At 34.1% G+C, this 19,741-nt stretch overlaps 2 protein-coding genes across 2 annotated transcripts; both read left to right on the top strand.

The window, feature by feature from the left end:
* The first annotated feature begins 1,484 nt into the window (after positions 1 to 1,484).
* LOC132715347 (complement C1q-like protein 3) lies at positions 1,485 to 2,841 on the top strand. The gene is made up of 2 exons (XM_060698339.1): positions 1,485 to 1,852; positions 2,151 to 2,841. Exons 1-2 carry the CDS (start codon positions 1,525 to 1,527, stop codon positions 2,555 to 2,557), a joined length of 735 nt encoding a protein of 244 aa, XP_060554322.1. The 5' UTR covers positions 1,485 to 1,524; the 3' UTR covers positions 2,558 to 2,841.
* Positions 2,842 to 10,995: 8,154 nt separating this feature from the next.
* On the top strand, positions 10,996 to 11,763 carry LOC132715346 (complement C1q-like protein 2; the record flags this gene model as incomplete). The annotated part of the gene is given in 2 exon segments (XM_060698338.1): positions 10,996 to 11,365; positions 11,584 to 11,763. Coding segments are annotated over 2 exon segments (508 nt in total), but the record flags the coding sequence as incomplete, so codon positions are not given.
* Between the last annotated feature and the right edge of the window lie 7,978 nt (positions 11,764 to 19,741).

The raw sequence follows: 19,741 nt of genomic DNA, 5'->3' as shown, positions 1-19,741 counted from the left end.
ATTAGAAAAACAAAACGTAGCCAGATGTCTCTTTTGTAATCAAGATGGATTTTATTTCCCTGTTTTAACACGATGGTTTCGATTCTTTTGTTGTTATTATTCTTTGTTTTGTTTCACTATAACTAAACATGAGATACAATCAAGGAAAATATCGCTTAAGAAATGATTTAATTGTCGATGAAACAAACAGTAGCTTGTTATTTTACCTTAGTTTGTCAGTGGAACAATAAGTTTCAGTAAGCACACCTGAATTTTAGTATCACGCGATCATTTAGTTTCCTTAAAAATAATATTTTTAGAAGTGTGCATTACATCAATGTTAGAGAATAATTGTTTTTAAAATTGACAAGAAAAAAAAACAACTCTACTCTTTCAATATTCATGCGATACATTTAAGTTAGATCATAACATTGTTAAATGCCTAACGTACACAAAAAAATGTTGTTATAAAAAGACTTGCCAATCGGTGAAAATAAAAGAATTGTACGGAAACCTGTAGTGGGCACTGGAATGAAGAGATAATGTAGCATTTTCACAACAACAGCAACAGCAACAACAACAAATAAAATAAAGATGCACTTTATCAAACTAGGTATGCACACATACGAAATAGGTAACATCCCAACCATACCTATGGAATCAGTAGCTTCGCAGCTGTTGATCGATAACCGCAAAATTCTTAATTTTCAAATTTCACTTTTTTGAAACTCTGTTCAGTTTTTAGCCTCTGTGTATTGACATGTACTGAAAATCACACTATGTGATATGATACTGAAGACAAACAATAAGACATTTGATTAGAATATGGCGCGTCTGAATGGTTATAAAACAGAAATATTTACATTACATCTGGTTTATCGCGCAAAATTATAGTTTTCAAGTTGATCAATTGTAAAAGGGGGTCATTTTTTCACATCAGGGTGAATTATGTAATTACAAATAGGAATCAATTTTTAACGTTGACAATTGGTGAATAATCTATTGAAAGATAACAGAATAATGTTTATTGTTACACCGTCAAAGATGTTACAAGAGTTGTGAGAGATGTTGTTTTGTGGACAGATTCATTCAAACCTAGTCTTCAATTTAATGTAACATATTTACTTTTGTTTATGCTCTATGAGATATTGAATACCCACCGAAGCAATGAATTTTCTGAAAACAAAGAGAAAAAAACAAGGCAAGGAAACAGTGCTTGTTGATTCTAAGTTACACCGATACTGTAATGGTCATACGGCGACTTTCCAGCTGTACTGGAAGTCCTCAAGTACCTTATTATCTAGCTTGATTAGATCATAACCTGAAAGAATCTGACTAGATTCGAACCCACACCGGTCAGGGGCAAGTGAATTGAAGAAGGTGATGTTAATCATTCGACCACGGAGGCACAAAGACAACAGTGAAAGTTTGAATTTTTGAAAAACAGACCGGCCCGTTCTTAAATATTCTCAGTATATTAACTTCGTGATGTGGAGATGCCTATATGAATTGTCGTACTTTTCGTATAATCGTCAAAGTGACAAGATGCATTTTCTCAAATATCTGTCTGCATATGTTGTTCTATTTTGCCACCAGCATGTGACTGCGGCAGGGAATGAACCAGCATGTTCAAAGTTTGACTACGAGGAAAAGCTTTTGGGGAAAATGATACGAATGGAAGTTAAAATGGAACAAATGGTTAATGAAATTAAGAAAACAAAGGATGATGTTTTGGCAATAACGAACGACGTTACACAGACGGTACAAAATGCTGAACATAACATTCATGAGTTTCATCGTAACATCAACGAAACAATAAATAAGTTTGCTGAAAAATTTGAACAAGAAAAGGCGAAGATTACTGCATTATCAGGTAATTAAATATTTCATCATAAAAGATTATCAGGAATACCATCCGAATGAAAAGCCTTTTTACATTATGACTTTTTATAAAACAGTCCAACAGCGTGGACGGTAACTTGCACATTCCAGTTCCGTCCATGAACAGGCTCAATCAAACCGAGCCTGCAACATTTTCAATTTTGTCGTGTTGGGCTTTCTTTAGGGATTCTGCATTTATCTATTTTGTATAAATTTTGTTATTATAATCAAACTCTGAGCTAACTTTTGTTATCCGAAGACTTGTACCTTTTTCTTATTATATATTGCAGACAAGTCCTTCATTCCAAAGATTGCTTTCAATGCTCGCCTGTCGTCAGAAGTCAATTTAGGCGCAAACGTGAAGGTCGTGTTTGATACCGTATTAATGAATGAAGGTGAAGGTTACGACAAAACTTCTGGAATATTCTCAGTATCACAAGATGGAGTGTATTTCTTCTCTGCACATTTATGTAACCAAGGTGACAAAGTTGTACATTACAAGATAGTTAAGGACGATGAGGCGATAGCTGTTAGTACGCTGCACGACCTGGACAATGTATACACATGTAATTCTGTGAGCACTGTTGCTATGTTGAAGACAGGTGAACAAGTATGGGTACAAACAACTGATGTTTCATACATATTCGCTAGTAGCTACAGATGGGATACTTTTTTGGGGATACTTTTAAATAGATAATGTGTTTATGGTTACACAGACATATGTGCCTGTTCTTTTAAAATTTATCAGCCCAGTTCGTAAAATTTTAAAATAAACCGTTTGATAGATTGATATACATGTATATTTTGCCTACAATGGTCATAAACGACCTCTCAATATTGTAATGTTCTATTTATTATTTAAATGAACTAAATGTGAAACAGAAAACATCATATTCTGCCTATGTAGGTAATTTTAATTTGGAATTAAAACCATTATACACAGTTTAATAACACTTTAATATAAATAATTGATACAAGAAATATGTCTACCCTGCTACGAATTTTATCATTATTTTTATATCGTTTTTGATCGAAGTCTTACGAATAGATATACACATATTTAGTACAGTTTAGTACTTAAACTGGTTTGATTATTAAAGGTTTGTTTCCATTGCTGTATGACTTCTTATTCACTATCAACAGGAAGTAAGTAATACAGGTTTTATAAAAAGTATTACTGTGGTTACTCCCCTTTTAAAAATATCTTCGATAAATGGACCATTATTGGTGGCTCATGATTGACTTGAATTGTTTTGGATGTGCAGCATGCATGCTATTATTTACAATACAAGACTGTCAGGGACTAAGGCGCTATTGCTGCTTTCAGTATGATCTGGTCAACGTCTTTTTTTTGCGATTATATGAACTTTTAAATAGATGATTAATCTTGGTAATGTAGTGTATGTGGATATAAAGATTAGTTAAACTGGTTGTAGAGAAGATCATGTTTAGTTAAGAAATATGTTTAATTTACAATAGATTAACTGGCTGATTAAATTCAGCTCTAAATAACGCTACATGCAAGAAATAAGTAAATCCGAACTTTACATTAGTCAGATTGAAAAGACAAATTAAAATCATTTCACACAATTGCAAACAGTATGATATACATGTCTTACTAGTTGATCAGGACAACAACTTAAAAATGAAAGGCCCTATCATAAAATTATTGGTAAGTTTCTACAAGACGGAAGCAAGCAATTACTTTAAAATGCAAATTATATATCTATAAAACAAGCGAGGTGTTTTGCACGCGTTAAATAACTGAGAAGAAATTGTCAACTGTGCTTAGAAGAGCAGAATAAAATGTTACCTAGATGTCTGTTTAGATCTGCGCAGTTGTTGAAATTAAAGGGGAAGCGTTTCGACACGAAAATTCTATTACATTCGTACTAGTAGTACACGTTGTTTACTGTGGCTGGTCGGATACGCTTCTATCAATTTCCTTATGTGCAAGGAATCCGGTACCATGTGTCTTAATTATATGTCTTACTTACATATGTTGCCCGTAATGGATTATAATAGTGCCAGATATATAAGCAAATGACCAACGATAAAACATCAAATTTGAGCATAAACGTAGTATAAAAGATATTTAAGGCATCAGACCCGTTACCAAATCTAATCAAAATACAACAGAAAATGTATTAAAGTCTGCTATTTAAGTATTTGAAACCAGAACTATGTCCGCACGACACTATCTTAATCATCTCAAAAGAAAAATAAAAATGTTTAAAAAGATAAATTTCTTGAAAACGAGATTGTGTCCTGGTTTCTAAAAGTCAACAAAAGGATATATTTAAGATATAAAATCTCGGTAAACGACAGACAGTTGCACAGTCAATTATTTGTATACGGAGGTAAGAAAACCTTGTTTTCCATTAGAAGTTGTGCCATTCTATGAAAAGCAGCTTAATATGTATGAAAACATATCCGGAGGTTTCTTAATTCAAAATTTCACCATTTTTATGTTTAAATGCTGATTTCTGCTTAAGAATTTTGACGTGTTGGGCTTTCTTTAGGGATTCTTATTTTCTCTATTTTATCGCCACATTAGCGTTGTTTGTGCCGTGTGGAGGCTGTGAAAAGTCGCTCCGTACATTCAGAGATGTTATATTTCCGATCCTTAAAGATCGTTCAGCACGACATTATTGTTGTGTATACATTTTACATGGTATTTTTAGTTTCTTTAATTGGCCCTTTTCAATTTGGGTGGTTCCAGTATTCCCACTTGAATACTGTATAATCACCCTTAGGATATGTTGCCTGCTTTTTAAATTTGTCTTTTGACGTCTTGTCTGTGATATGCAGGCTTCATAACGTCAGATCCCCTTTCTAAATTTCATTTTATTTAGTTCCGCCCATTGTTTTCTCGTTTAGGGTACACGCATTCTTTTACTTGGGGACCATGCGCTGCTTTTCATGGAATGACACTACTGTGTCACATTGACGGTTCCATGATAACCGCCGTATGAACACATCTGCGGATGTTTCTAAATTCCAAATTCCACAATATCTCCTACACGCATGGAGGGATTTTAATGAAATTTCATAGAAATGTTCACCATTATGAGAAGCCATGTCACGCACATGAACTAGGTCTCTAGGTCAAAGGTCAAGGTCACACTTAGAGCTCATTGAAAAACGCTTGTCCGGAGCAAAACTTCCACATGCATAGAGGGATTTCAATATAACTTGGCACAAATGTTCACCATTGTGAGGCGGAGTGTCGCGCACAAAATTCAGGTCCCTGCAGCCAAGGTCAAGGTCACACATAGAGGTCAAAGTTTAGATAAAAATATGAAGATGTGTATAGGGACGATTTAATCATCATTTATTGAGGGATTGTAACACAAATGGTCATTATCATGACTACGGCTGTGAAACATGTACTTTAGGTCAATATATGCAAGGTCAAGGTCACTAAAGATGGTGAAATATCCAGATTTTGTCTAGAGCATATCTCCTACATGTATGTAAGAATTTTTATAATACTTTATGGAAATGTTCACCACCATGATATGTATTGCTCCATGCATGATCCAGGTCTCCAGGTCAAAGGTCAAGGTCACACTTAGAGCTCATTGAAAAACGCTTGTCCGGAGCAAAACTTCTACATTCATAGGGGGATTTCAATATAACTTGGTACAAATGTTCACCATTGTGAGGCTGAGTGTCGCACGCAAAATTTAGATCCCTGCGACCAAAGTCAAGGTTACACATAGAGGTCAAAGTTCAGATAAAAATTTGAAGATGTGTATAGGGACCATTTAGTCATCATTTATTGATGGATTGTAGCACAAATGGTAACTATCATGACTACAGGTGTGACACATTTAATTTAGGTTAATATTTGCAAGGTCAAGGTCACTGGAGATGATTAAATATCCAGATGTTGTCCGGAGCATATTTTCTACATGCATGGAGGAATTTTAATGTTACTTTATAGAATTGTTCACCACCATGAGACGTAGTGCCCTGCACATGAACCAAGTCTCTAGGTCAAAGGTGAAGGTCACAGTTAGAGCTCATAGAAAAACGTTTGTCTGGAGCAAAACTTCTACATGCATAGAGGGATTTCAATATAATTTGGCACAAATGTTCATCATTGTGAGGCTGAGTGTCGTGTATAAAATTCAGGTCCCTGCGACCAAGGTCAAGGTCACACATCCTGTGCATATCTTCCCTACTGATTTGTTTTAAGGTTCATTTAACAACACAGTGCCAAGAATAAAAACTTGCTAGCTAGATAACACTTATCCATAATGCCCCCATCTCCATCTAAAGCTTTCGTAAACGGGCGTATTTTGTGATTATGGCACCCTTGTTATGATTTGTACAAGCACATGCCAGATCATCGTGATACTCTTAAAGCTGGGAAGACACCAGCAGACAGTGTCGATATGTCGTAACGTCCTGCAAAGTAAACTATGAATAAATGAGCATTTCCTAGAAAATCATATTTTTGTTTTAATTGATTGTTTGTACATTTTTTTAAATGTTCTGGTTTTTTAAAGCTTTTATGTTACATCTCGGGATACTTTTGAAAAAAAGGAGAATGTTTTGTTTTATTCATAGATCTTTTATTATGTCGGTTGGGAACATTTTATGTATATCACGTTAACAAATACTGAAAGGCTCTCGTCTTCACATAAGTCAGGACGTTTCTTTTGGTCATTTAATTAACAAGCAAAATGATTCTGGTATAGTTACGAATTATATTTAGTTTCTGTTGTTCTATGTGATTAAACGTTTTTATGTGTTGCTCGGTACTTGTGTCTTCAGAACACAAAGCCGATTGTCCTTAACCGAAATTTGATGGCAATTAGAAATTGTGATTGTTTTGCGTGTATAAAGATAGAATCTCTTTTGCCATCTATGTTCCGTCGCTCATTGGTTGGTTACAACATGGACTTATTATTTATTGCACCGTGTTAGAATACCCCAAACCTTATATCAATCTTACGTGTGAAGTACTCTTTGAGATGGTTATTGTTTTAATCAAGATGTCTGCGAGTAGCTGTAAGTTATGCGCCCAAATAGAATATTGGTGAAGGGGTTAACTACAGTAGCCATTGCGATGCCGGCGTGATTTAAGAAGCCGTATAGATGTGACTTAAAATTTGTCACAAAATAACCCTCCTAGTCATATCGACAAGTATTTAACAATAAACAAGATGTTTCAAAATGTTAACAAATGTTTCAACATTTCTTAATTGGGAGGATTTAACGGGGATTCTACCTATTTGACAGTAAGATTGCTTTGTAATAGAACAAGATCATTGTTGAATGGTAAACTTCCTTCATTTTATTTCATAGCTACTTAACTAGTTCTATAAATAATATGACGTTGCGTTGTGATATTTTTCCTTCTTGTCAAAGCAACTCACACACTATATACGAAAACAAATATATTTATGTACATCGAATATATTGGACTATCTACTTGACAGGAGAAAATAAAAATAAAATCAAAAATCTTACATTCTATTGGATATTGAGACACATTTAAGGGAAAACATCCACCCAAAAGGCATGAAAATTCATATAAAAAGCATAACATTAATTTACAGAAAATATCTGTAAAAGAGATCATAAGCAAAAATGGAAGAGGGGGGGGGGAAGAGAGAGAAAATACCTACCGTCAACGATAATCCAACAAGACAGACATCACAAAACATGTAAACATCCAAAAACAAGTAACAATACAGACAAGAAAAACACGTGAAGGAACACAAAGGGGTACCGCCTTGGAACTGTCAGTGGTAGTTATACCACTGGGGAGTTTAAACCAGTTTAAGGCGCGCCAAACCTCACTCTTAGCCCCAAAATGTTCCTGAATGACACGAAAATGTATATAAAATTAATCCCCGCCAAGTGAAATTCTAACAATGGTCATGGTTATATTAGACGAAATAAATAAAACACATACAAAATTATGTAAATATGTAGAAAAAGTTACTGCCTAATGACCATTACCAAAGTACTCGGTGCCTTAAAGGAAGGCAGAGCAACAAGAAAATCACCTACAAGGGCCCGACGAAGCAAGGCAGAAGACGAACATTAAGACAATTCAATCCCCAAAGGGCTTTAAGAACTGTCCATCATAGAGTCTCCCACTTGGTCCGTCAGACGTAATCAAAAGAGGAAATACCTTATCGTAAAAGAGTTTTTAAATTACAATTAAATTTTAAAACTAAGTCTGAATTACGATGGTAAAACTTAGTAAAATATTTACGCAATTTATGATAGCGATAACCTTGTTTAAGAAGTTTGTTAGTAATAAATAAATTGCGTTCATTAAAATCATCAACAAGACTGCACGCCCTAGCAAATCTAATTAATTGAGAAATATACACCCCATATGATGTAGCATGAGGTACATCTCCATCTAAATGTGGGTAGTTAACAATATAAAAATCAAAATCATCTCTTTTATCGTAGATTTTAGTTACTATAGTATTGTTAATGATAGAAATGTTTAAATCTAAAAAAGATGAAATAACAAATCAGCTATCAGGGGGGGGGGGGGGCACAATTAGTTCCCATTGGAATGCCTATTACCTGTTTGAAAACTGTATTACCAAACCTGACAAAACTGTTATCTAATAAAAATGAAAGTGCTTTACAAACTTCTTCAAAGGTCCACATTGTTATTGTTTAATGATAACATTGGTAAAGAAAGCCTTCTTTGAATTGCAAGCAAGAAACGTGACCTGTTCTCTTTCAAATGTTTTTTGAATTAAAGATACTTATTTATCATTTAAAATATTATGCGGCAATGTTGTATATAAGGTAGAGAAATCGTAAGTACTTACAGATGAAGCTTGATAATTCTTAACTTTAAACTTATCTAAAATTTCAGTTGATTTTTAATAGACCAAAAAAGATTTTTGCCCGTATTTTCATAAACAGTTTCACAGTATCTAATTACCGGTACATGTGTCTTGATGGCAGTAAGACAAGAAGTCAATAAAATAGAAAGATAACTGGTAGTACAAGATAAAGAATTAGCAATAAAGCGAGCTTTATATAGATGTTTATGTAATTTTGAAATCCAGTACATGATAGAAAGTTAAGCTCTTTCTCATCAACACGTACTTTAAAGTTAGAAATACTAGAAATATGACTGAGACAATATCTCTTTCAGAAAGAACGGTTTTAGAATAAGTATTGGTGCTGTTAAGTTCATTTTGTAAAACATTTATATAATGAATACGTCATACAATGATTATGTTATTGGCCGCCTTGTCAGCCGGAACTAAAACAAATTTAGAGTGGAACGCTAATATATCCTTTCAGAGATGCCGTAAAGAAAGTCTAGGTTTAGGTGGTAAAAAATGATAGTAATAATACCTTTTTTGGTGAAGCAATCAGTAAGTCTAAACATTACAGTCAGTTGAGTACCTTGGCATATTTTGAGTATACAATGTATATTGGGCCAAAGGGTCACTATAACCAGGAATTAATGGAATGAATCGAATAACTGTAACTGAACTGCGGTGTTTATTGGCTATTTAACACCGGTTAGCATTTTTGATGTGTAGGAATGAATTGACCAATTGACCACGAAGGCCGTAATCCTTAGTGGTTCATTTCTTTCTGCATGTAGTGTAACTTTTACCACTGCTTAAAATTTATTACTAGAAAAATAAACGAAGCCAGATGTCTATTTTGTAATCAAAGACGGGTTTCATGTCCCTGTTTAAATAAGGTGGTTTCGTTTCTTTTGTTGCTCTTATTTTTTGTTTCACTATAACTAAACATAAGATATAATCAAGGAAAATATCGCTTTAGAAATAATTTATATGTCGATAAAATAAACAATAGCTTATTATTTTTCCTTATTTTTTCAATGTAACCATAAGGTATAGTAAGCACACCTAAATTTTAGTATCACGCGATCATTTAGTTTCCTTAAAAACAATATTTTTAGAAGTGCGCATTACATCAATGTTAGAGAATAATTGTTTTTAAAATTGAAAAGAAAAAATAAACTTTACTCTTTCAATATTCATCTAGATATTAACATAGTTAATATAGTTACATGCCTTACTTGCATAAAAACATGTTGCTATATAAAAAAAACTCGCCAATCGGTGAAAATAAAATAATTGTACGAAGCCTGTATGGGGCACTGGAGTGATGAGATAATGTAGCATTTTCACAACAACAACAACAACAATACATAAAAATAAAGATACACGTTATCAAAATAGGTATGTACATATACACAATAGGTAACATCCCAATCATACCTTTAGAATCATCAGTTTCGCAACTGTTGATCGATCACCGCAAAAATTCTTAATTTTAAAATTTCACTTTTTTGAAACTTTTCAGTTTACCAGCCTCTGTGTATTTACTATGATAATTCACAACTATACTGAAGACAAATAATTAGAAATGTGATTAGGACATGACGCGTCTGGATGTTCAAATCTATATAAAACCAGAAATATTTATACTTCATCGGTATGGCCACAGCCTTATTGCGCAAAATTATAGCGATCAGTTGTCAAGTCGAAATATTGCTTGTCTTAAGTTGATCAGTTTTAAACGGGTGTCAGTTTTTCACGTCTTGGTGAATTTTAAAATTATAAGTAGGGATCAATTTTTTAATGTTGAAAATTGGTGAATAATGACTGAAAAATATTTATTGTTACACTGGCAAAGTTGTTGCAAGGGTTGTGAGAGATTTCTGTTTGTAGACAGACTCATTAAACCTAGTCTACAATCTAACATATTTACTTTTGTTTATGCTCTAGGAGGTATTTAATACTCATTGATGCAATAGATTGTCTAAACATATAGAGACAAAAACTAGGCAAGGAAACAGTGCTTCTTGATTCTTATTTACACCGACACTGTAGTGGTCATACTGCGACTTTCCAGCTGCACTTGAAGACCTCAAGTGCAATTATAATCTAGCTAGATTATATGCAACCTGAACCTGAAAGAATCTGACTAGATTCGAATCCACACCGATGGTAGGCAAGTGATTTGAAGTCGGTGATGTTAATCATCCAGCCACGGAGACCCCAAGACAACAGTGAAAGTTTTAATTTTTGAAAAACAGACTTGCACGTTCTTAAATATTCTCAGTATATTAAAGTCATGATGTTGAGATGCCTATATGAATTGTCGTACTTTTCGTATAGTCGTCAAAGTGAAAAGATGCATTTTCTCTTATATCTGTTTGTAAATGTTGGTCTTTTTTGCCACCAGCATGTGGCTGCGGCTAGGAATGAACCAGCATGTTCAAAGTTTGACTACGAGGAAAAGCTTCTGGAGAAAATGATACGAATGGAAGTTAAAATGGAACAAATGGTTAATGAAATTAAAATTACAAAGGATGATGTTTTGGCATTAACGAACGAGGTTACACAGACGGTCAAAACTGCTGAAAATAACATTCACGAGTTTCATCGTAACATCAACGAAACAATTAACAACTTTGCTGAAAAATTTGAACAAGAAAAGGCGAAGATAGCTGCGTTGTCAGGTAATTAATTATTTAATTATTTCATCATAGAAATTATCAAGAATATCGCCCGAGTAGTAAACTAAAATGAAATGTGTTTTTTTTTATATCATGACATTATATCAAGCATTCTTTGTATAAAGTTTGTTACAATATTCCATTTTTGAGGTAACTTTTGTTAAACTAAGAGATAAGGGTATCCCAGGATTTGCAACATTTTCTTATTATATACTTTTCAGAGAAGGTTTTCATTCCAAAGATTGCATTCAATGCTCGTCTGTCGTCAACAGTCAATTTAGGCGCAAACGTGAAGATCGTGTTTGATACCGTATTAATGAACGCAGGTGAAGGTTACGACAAAACGTCTGGAATTTTCTCAGTATCACAAGATGGACTGTATTTCTTCTCTGCACATTTATGTAACTATGGTAACAAAGCTGTATATTACAAGATAGTTAAGGACGATGAGGCGATTGCTATTAGTACGCAGCATGATCTTGACAACGTATACACATGTAATTCTGTGAGCGCTATTGCGATGTTGAAGACAGGGGAAAGAGTGTGGGTACAAACAACTTCTGCTTCACACATATACACTGATACTAACTATAGATGGGATTCTTTTCTTGGAGTACTTTTAAATAGATAAATGTGTTAATGAATATGGCAATAAGCACAGACAAATATGCTGGTGCTTATAAGATTAATCAACCCAGTTCGTAAAGTTTCAAAAGAAATCGTTTGATAGATATTTTGCATACAAGTGTCACTAACTACCACCCAATATTGTTTTGTTCTAATAATTATTTAAATGAACTAAATGTGAAACGAAAAATGTCATTATTCTGTCTATATAGGAAATTTTAATTTGGAATTAAAACCATAGTACACAGATAAATAACATTATAATATAAATAATTGATACAAGAAATATATGTCTTCCTTGCTACGGTTGAAATGAAACGATTTTTACATCGATTTTGTTCTAAGTCTTAAATATAGATATACCCTAAATCGTTGTTACAGTTAAATGTGCTTTCACTGAGTTGATTATTAAAAGTTTGTTTCCAATGCTGTATTACTTCTTATTCTTTTAATATCCTTGCGGAATGAATCCCAATGAATCCCAATAAAGCTATGTACAGCCTTTACAGTACACTATCAACGGGAAGTAAATAATTTAATTACTTAAGATTTATAAATACATGTTTCTCCCCTTTTGAAAAAAAATAATATTGTTGCCTTCATTTAAGAACTTAAAATCTTCGATAAATGGACCATTCTCGGTATCTCATGTTTGGCTTTAACCGTTTTCGCTGCGCAGTATTTATGTTACTAAACTGTAAATGAAGATGGCGTTATTTCTATACGCAGTATGATCTGGGTAACGTCTAGATTTCTAATTATGTCAGCACTGCTGCGACGTTGGAGACTTTTCTTATATAGTTTTAAATAGATTTCATTGATACGGTTCCGAAACTTTCATGTGGGCGGACGAGAAGACTGTGGTGGCTAATTTGTGTTATTTCTTATTTTCAAATTGATGATGGTTTTGTCGTATTTTCGCTTCACGAGTGACAATACAAAATTACGATTATACGACTAACACATATAATAAAATTAGATTAGATTTATAAAATCATTCAGCGCAATTTTAAACAGTTTGTATATACATGCGGCTAAAGGCTCTGAACATCATCTTATAAATGAAAGGCCCTATGATAAAATGAAAAGAAGTTATTACTTTAAAATGACTGTGAAATGAATAAAAGCATGTATGTGACACAGAGAAGAATATGTTAAAGATACAGGTATCTACATATATCAAGAGAAACGACAAGTGAACAATAAATTATAAGTCTGTGAGCAAGCTTTATAAGAAAATGATGATCAACGCTCCCTAGTACCGGTTTAGGGGTAATCAATCAAAATTAAAGTAATATAGACCATGGAATCAATGGCATTAAACAAATGAAAAAAGAAGTGAGCGTCATTGAGAAGAACATGGCGATATTTTTGTCCTCAACACAGTTCTTACTTCCTACTTTCCTACAACATCCCATGTGCAACACCTAGATCAAAACCTCAAAAGGCCCATGCAAATAAATATCTTTGGTGACACATACCTTGATTGATGACTAGACACAAAATATACCCTGTAACACACCTTGATTGATGACTAGACACGAAATATACCCTGTAACATACCTTGATTGATGACTAGACACGAAATATACCCTGTAACATACCTTGATTGATTACTAGACACGAAATATACCCTGTAACTTACCTTGATTGATGACTAGACACAAAATATAGCCTGTATCATACCTTGATTGATGACTAGACACGAAATATACCCTGTAACATACCTTGATTGATGACTAGACACGAAATATACCATGTAACATACCTTGATTGATGACTAGACACGAAATATACCCTGTAACATACCTTGATTGATGACTAGACACGAAATATACCCTGTAACATACCTTGATTGATGACTAGACACGAAATATACCCTGTAACATACCTTGATTGATGACTAGACACGAAATATACCCTGTAACATACCTTGATTGATGACTAGACACGAAATATACCCTGTAACATACCTTGATTGATGACTGGACACGAAATATACCCTGTAACATACCTTGATTGATGACTGAACACGAAATATACCCTGTAACATACCTTGATTGATGACTAGACACGGAATATACCCTGTAACATACCTTGATTGATGACTGAACACGAAATATACCCTGTAACATACCTTGATTGATGACTAGACAAGAAATATACCATGTAACACACCATATCCTGTATTGAATCTGTATTTGTCACATATTTGTGGCTTTAAAATAGTAATAAACACAGACCCAGACCTCAAAACGCCGATGCAAATAAAATATCATTGCTGAATAGCCCACATACGTTGATTGATGACCAGAAACGAACTATACCTTGTAACAGACCATATCCTGTATTGATTTTGTATTTGTCACATATTTTTGGCTTTGAAATAGTGATAACAAGTATACAAATGTATTTCTGTTGACACATACACAGGAGTTGTTCATTATATTTCTTTAATGAATGTTTTGTTACTGGGATGTGCAGATCTAAAATTGCTCAAATTTTGCACTTAAAGTCTAGATCTTTTGAAAAAGCAGTTTTGTGCTTCATGTAAAACTTCCCTTAGGCGGGGGACGTTGGTAACAATTTCTAGATTATACATAACACGATCAGACGTGTTTCTGACTCCTATACCTTTATAGCAGCCTGTTTGTCATTAAATAACTGTCAAATTCCCAATCGAGCATTGAAAATCTTATTGTCATGGAATTCACATGTGCAGTACTTTCTACTCTAACTAGAAATAGTATGAACCAGAAAATGTCGTGCTATAAAAAGACGTAGTAAATTCTAACTATTGAGCCAAGGGTGGAACTGCTGCAAACAAGCAGATCAGAAGTAAAATTCTTCGACATTAAGCATTTAGTTAATCAGTGTCTTTCAAACAGAATTTTAAGACCCTTTTTCTGTTGAATAGAAAAATTGAATTATATATTGAAAACATTCTGATTATCTCCCTTTTCAGTTTCATGACTCCCATGTTCTCCTATTTGTGTGTAAATAATATGACAGTAATTTGGCCATGATGTCCTAAAATTGACTATAAAGTGAGATACATTTAATTTAGATCCCTGATACTAAAACAGATCACATTAACAAATTTAAAAAGTTGCCATTTTGCCTAAGATACTGAAACAAACACAAATAGAAACAAGAGCACCGCTAGGCGGAGCATTATATGCCCGAAAGTGTTTTTTTTCTTTTCTAAGGATGAAGCATTTGTAAGACATTACATAAATTAAATAAAGTATTACCTCCTTCAAATAGCAATCCTCCTATAAAGTTTGAATATTGTGGGCCAAATGGAACTTCAGTTATGCTCTGGAAACTGTTTTTAGTTTTGAGGTAATAGCTACCTTGAACTTTGTCCGTGTGACCCCAAAATCAATAGGGGTCTTCTACCCAATATGGACAATCATCCTATGAAGTTTCAACACTATGGGCCAAAAAGAAAGTAAGTTATGTTCTGGAAACTTTTTTCAGTTTTAAAGTAATAGTGACCTTGGCCTTTGACATTGTGACCCCAAAATCAATAGGGGTCTTTACCCAATATGGACAATCATCCTCTGAAGTTTGAATATTGTGGGACAAATAGACCTTTAGTTATGCTCTGGAAACTGTTTTCAGTTTTAAAGTAATAGTGACCTTGACCTTTGACATTGTGACCCCAAAATCAATAGGGGTCTTTACCCAATATGGACAATCATCCTCTGAAGTTTGAATATTGTGGGACAAATAGACCTTAAGTTATGCTCTAGAACCTGTTTTCAGTTTTAAGGTAATAGTGACCTTGACCTTTGACCTTGTGACCCCAAAATCAATAGGGGTCTTCTACCCAATATGGACAATCATCCTATGAAGTTTGAACACTGTGGGCCAAATGGAACTTAAGTTATGTTCCGGAAACTGTTTTCAGTTTTAAGGTAATAGTGACCTTGACCTTTGACCTTGTGACCCCAAAATCAATAGGGGTCTTCTACCCAATATGGACAATCATCCTATGAAGTTTGAACACTGTGGGCCAAATGGAACTTAAGTTATGTTCCGGAAACTGTTTTCAGTTTTAAGGTAATAGTGACCTTGACCTTTGACCTTGTGACCCCAAAATCAATAGGGGTCTTCTACCCAATATGGACAATCATCCTATGAAGTTTGAACACTGTGGGCCAAATGGAACTTAAGTTATGCTCCGGAAACTGTTTTCAGTTTTAAGGTCATAGTGACCTTGACCTTTGACCTTGTGACCCCAAAATCAATAGGGGTCTTCTACTCAATATGGACAATCATCCTATGAAGTTTGAATGTTGTGGGCCAAATGGAACTTAAGTTATGCTCCGGAAACCAAATTGCTAACGGACGGACGGACAGACGGACGGACGGATAGACAGACGGACGGACGGACGGACGGACGCCCGGGGGTATAACATAATATGCCCGAAATTCTTTCGGGCATATAAAAATGGAACACGGAAAAAAATAGCCAGAGGATCGGTTTGATTGAGCTTAACAGTTCATGGATGATAGCTTCATATGTTGTTTCCACCAGAACCACGAGATTATGTCGTTCTCAAGAGAGCCACTAGTTATTATATTATTATGTCATTCACGCGAGAACCACGAGCTATTGTTCCTAAGTGAGATATAATGTGATCCCAAGAGAACACGAGATATTCCGTTACCACAAGAACCACGAGATCGTATGTCGTGCCCACTAGAACATAATTTGGTCTTTCACACGGCAAAATGTTTTTGTTGCCCCAAGGTAATTAAAAAAGTGCGCAAGTCAAGGGGAGAAACCGATATAGACTTAAATAGAGTACAATTCAAATTTCTCCCCTTTGATAGATTATTTTTATTAGAAATTGATATATTCAACATTTTGATTTAAATGAAACAAAACGTTTAACGCCGAGGTTCTTCGTTTATTTGTCCTTGTAAAAGAGTGATCATGAAACTTTTTGGACTGACAATGCATTTTTTATTACGGTTTAACATTAGGAAAACCAGTCAACCTGTTCATGCCTTTCTCGTTTTATAAAAGAAATAGACTCATAATGTGGTCATGGTAGCCTTTTATAAGGACACTCGCATTTCTTAAAGCTGGGAAAGACGCTATCAGACAGATATGCTCACGGAATTAAATAACAGTATATGATATGCCATAACATCCTTCCAAGTAAATAAATAATGGATAAATTGTATGAGCATTTCCTAGAAGATTTTTTTTTGGTTGTTTGAGCTTTTTAAAAAAAATGTTCTGGTTTAAGAAAGCTTCTATGTGCCATCTCGGGATACTTTTTTAAAAACGTCTCTTTTTATTGATGGATTTTTTATGATGTCCGCTCAAAACATTTTATGTTAATCACGTTCACAAATTTTACCTGAAAGGCTCTTAACTTCACATTAGTCCGGACTTTTTTGGTCATTTACGAGCAAAATGATCCCAATATAGTTAGAATTATATAATTTAGTTTCTGTTGTTTTATATGTTTAATATTTTAATTATGAGTTGCACGGTACCTGTGTCTTTCAGAACAAGAAGACGATTGTCCTTATCCGAATTAGATGACAAATTGCGATTGTTCCGCGTGTATTAAGTTGGAATCTCTATGGCCAGGCCCATCTTTGCTTCGTCGCTGATTGGTTACAGCCATGGACGTTTCATGTATTGCACTGAGTTAGAATACAGCAAATCATACATACATCTTTCCTGTGAAGTAGTCTATGAGATGGTAATTGTTTTAATCAAGATGTATGTTGGTAACAATAAGTTATGCGCTCAAATAGAATATTGGGGAGGTGTTACTTCAGATGTAAAACCGTCACGACAATAAACTAAATGTTTCAAAATGTTAACATTAAGATTTGTCGTAGGGTTAGATATTTCTGGACTTGGGGATCACAGAAACAAACTCTTGTCGAAGGTTCGATATTCAATTAATACAAATAAAAATGGTCTAAAAATAAAATAAAATAATTATACATCTTACAAATATAAAAAATATAAAACATAGTTCAATGAAATAACAATACATGCACAATAGGCGCGGAATAAGTAATGCCTGTAAAACTAAAAATCCAGACGAAAATACTCAGGTGCACAACTACACATGCTAATCAACATTCTTGTAAAGTTTCATGACTCTGTGTCAAATCTTTTTTGAGTTACATGCGACACAAGTTGAAAAGTGCAAATATTTACTAGGTCAAGGGCAATAACTCTAAAAATACTATATAAATCCAGACAAAAATACCAAGGCGCACTACTACACATGCTGATCAACATTCCTGTAAAGTTTCATGACTCTAGGTCAAATACTTTTCTTCGAGTTACGTGCGACACAAAGAGACGGATGGACGGACGGACAAGGGTAAATCTAAATGCCACTCCCCCCTAATGTGGGGGCACAAAAAGACATACATGTATACAATAGGTCTGGGGTACTATGAGACAAGGGGCACTAAGGGACTTTGGGATTTTTTGATACCTTCTGTTCTTTGATTTAAACCTGATTCATGCAGATGATTGATCTTGTCAAGCTTCTTTCTCTACAAAAGTTTCATGGCGGCAAATTGAGTAAAAGACAAGAACTTCTAAAAGGTTGAACTGACCTTGACCGTGAGCTTTAAATGACCATGACCGTCATGACCAAATTATTGAATTTGGTTGTCATATTTTTTTATTATGGATGAATTGATTCATATGTGGATATAACAACACTTGTGATCAAACAGTCACGTGGAATAATTTAGATATGTTCTTGACCTTTAAATGACAATGAACGCCAAATGAAGAATTTTATTATTTTTTCTAACTTTGTCATTTATTTATGGAAATGATTCATGCTTGGACTATACGCACCTATCAAAATTAAAAAAAAATAGAGAATTTTCAACAGGATTCCTTAAGAAAGCCCAACACAGCGAAACTGAAAATGTTGCAGGCTCAGTTTGATTGAGCCTGTTCATAAACAGTAATGGAAAGGGCAATTTACTGACCCCTCCCCCGCCACCACCGGCTTAAGCAGATTTTCACATTTAACATGCACTGGAAAAATTAAGATTTTCAAAACATCCGCAGATTCTCATTTCCAGTAATTTTTTAGTTTCAATGAAATTATACATGTTGTCCTATGTACCCAAGAATGTCCCACTGTACCATATATGGTGTCACAGAGTGCCCCCTAGCTCGGGGCACTCTGGGACATTTTAATGACCGTATTCTATTGCATATCTCCAAGTCAACTTAATTATTTTAGGTTCAGTTCGTTATCTGTTACATTCAGTACATATTGTTCCTTTCATCCACGAAAGAGAGCATCATTCCTTAAGATATGTTAAGTAGGAGATTGAAAATTTGAATGAAAAAATAAATTTTGGTCCAAGAGTGCCCCAGTCTCCTCAGGTCTATCATTATTAAGGATATTGTATTCTACTTATTTCAACAGATTAATTACCACCTTATTAATAACAACATTTTACAAAACAATAACAATTTAACCATATGAAAAATTAGGAAGATATAACATCACGAACCTGAAAACATTATAATATTATCATAGATAATTGCTTATATATAATATAGATAAACGTCTACACAAAGTGAGAACAGTGACTGAATGCAATGATGCATTACCGTACCCGTAAATGTCACTTTGTATAAACACTTATAAACGGTTAGTACATGTTACTATACGAATATAATAATAGGATAAACGGGACTATAAGTTATTGAATAGACGAATGGAAAAA

Source organism: Ruditapes philippinarum, unplaced genomic scaffold, assembly GCF_026571515.1.
Source record: "Ruditapes philippinarum isolate M1 unplaced genomic scaffold, ASM2657151v2 ctg2544_1_1_1_1, whole genome shotgun sequence".
NCBI classification, from domain to species: Eukaryota; Metazoa; Mollusca; class Bivalvia; order Venerida; family Veneridae; genus Ruditapes; species Ruditapes philippinarum.
This window is presented reverse-complemented; position numbering and strand designations above follow the sequence as displayed.

Excerpts from the sequence above, each read along its gene's own strand:
- LOC132715347 (XM_060698339.1), top strand. The coding sequence starts at position 1,525 with ATGCATTTTCTCAAATATCTGTCTGCATATGTTGTTCTATTTTGCCAC. Across the intron at positions 1,853-2,150 it reads GAAGATTACTGCATTATCAG|ACAAGTCCTTCATTCCAAAG; the intron begins GTAATTAAATAT and ends TATATATTGCAG.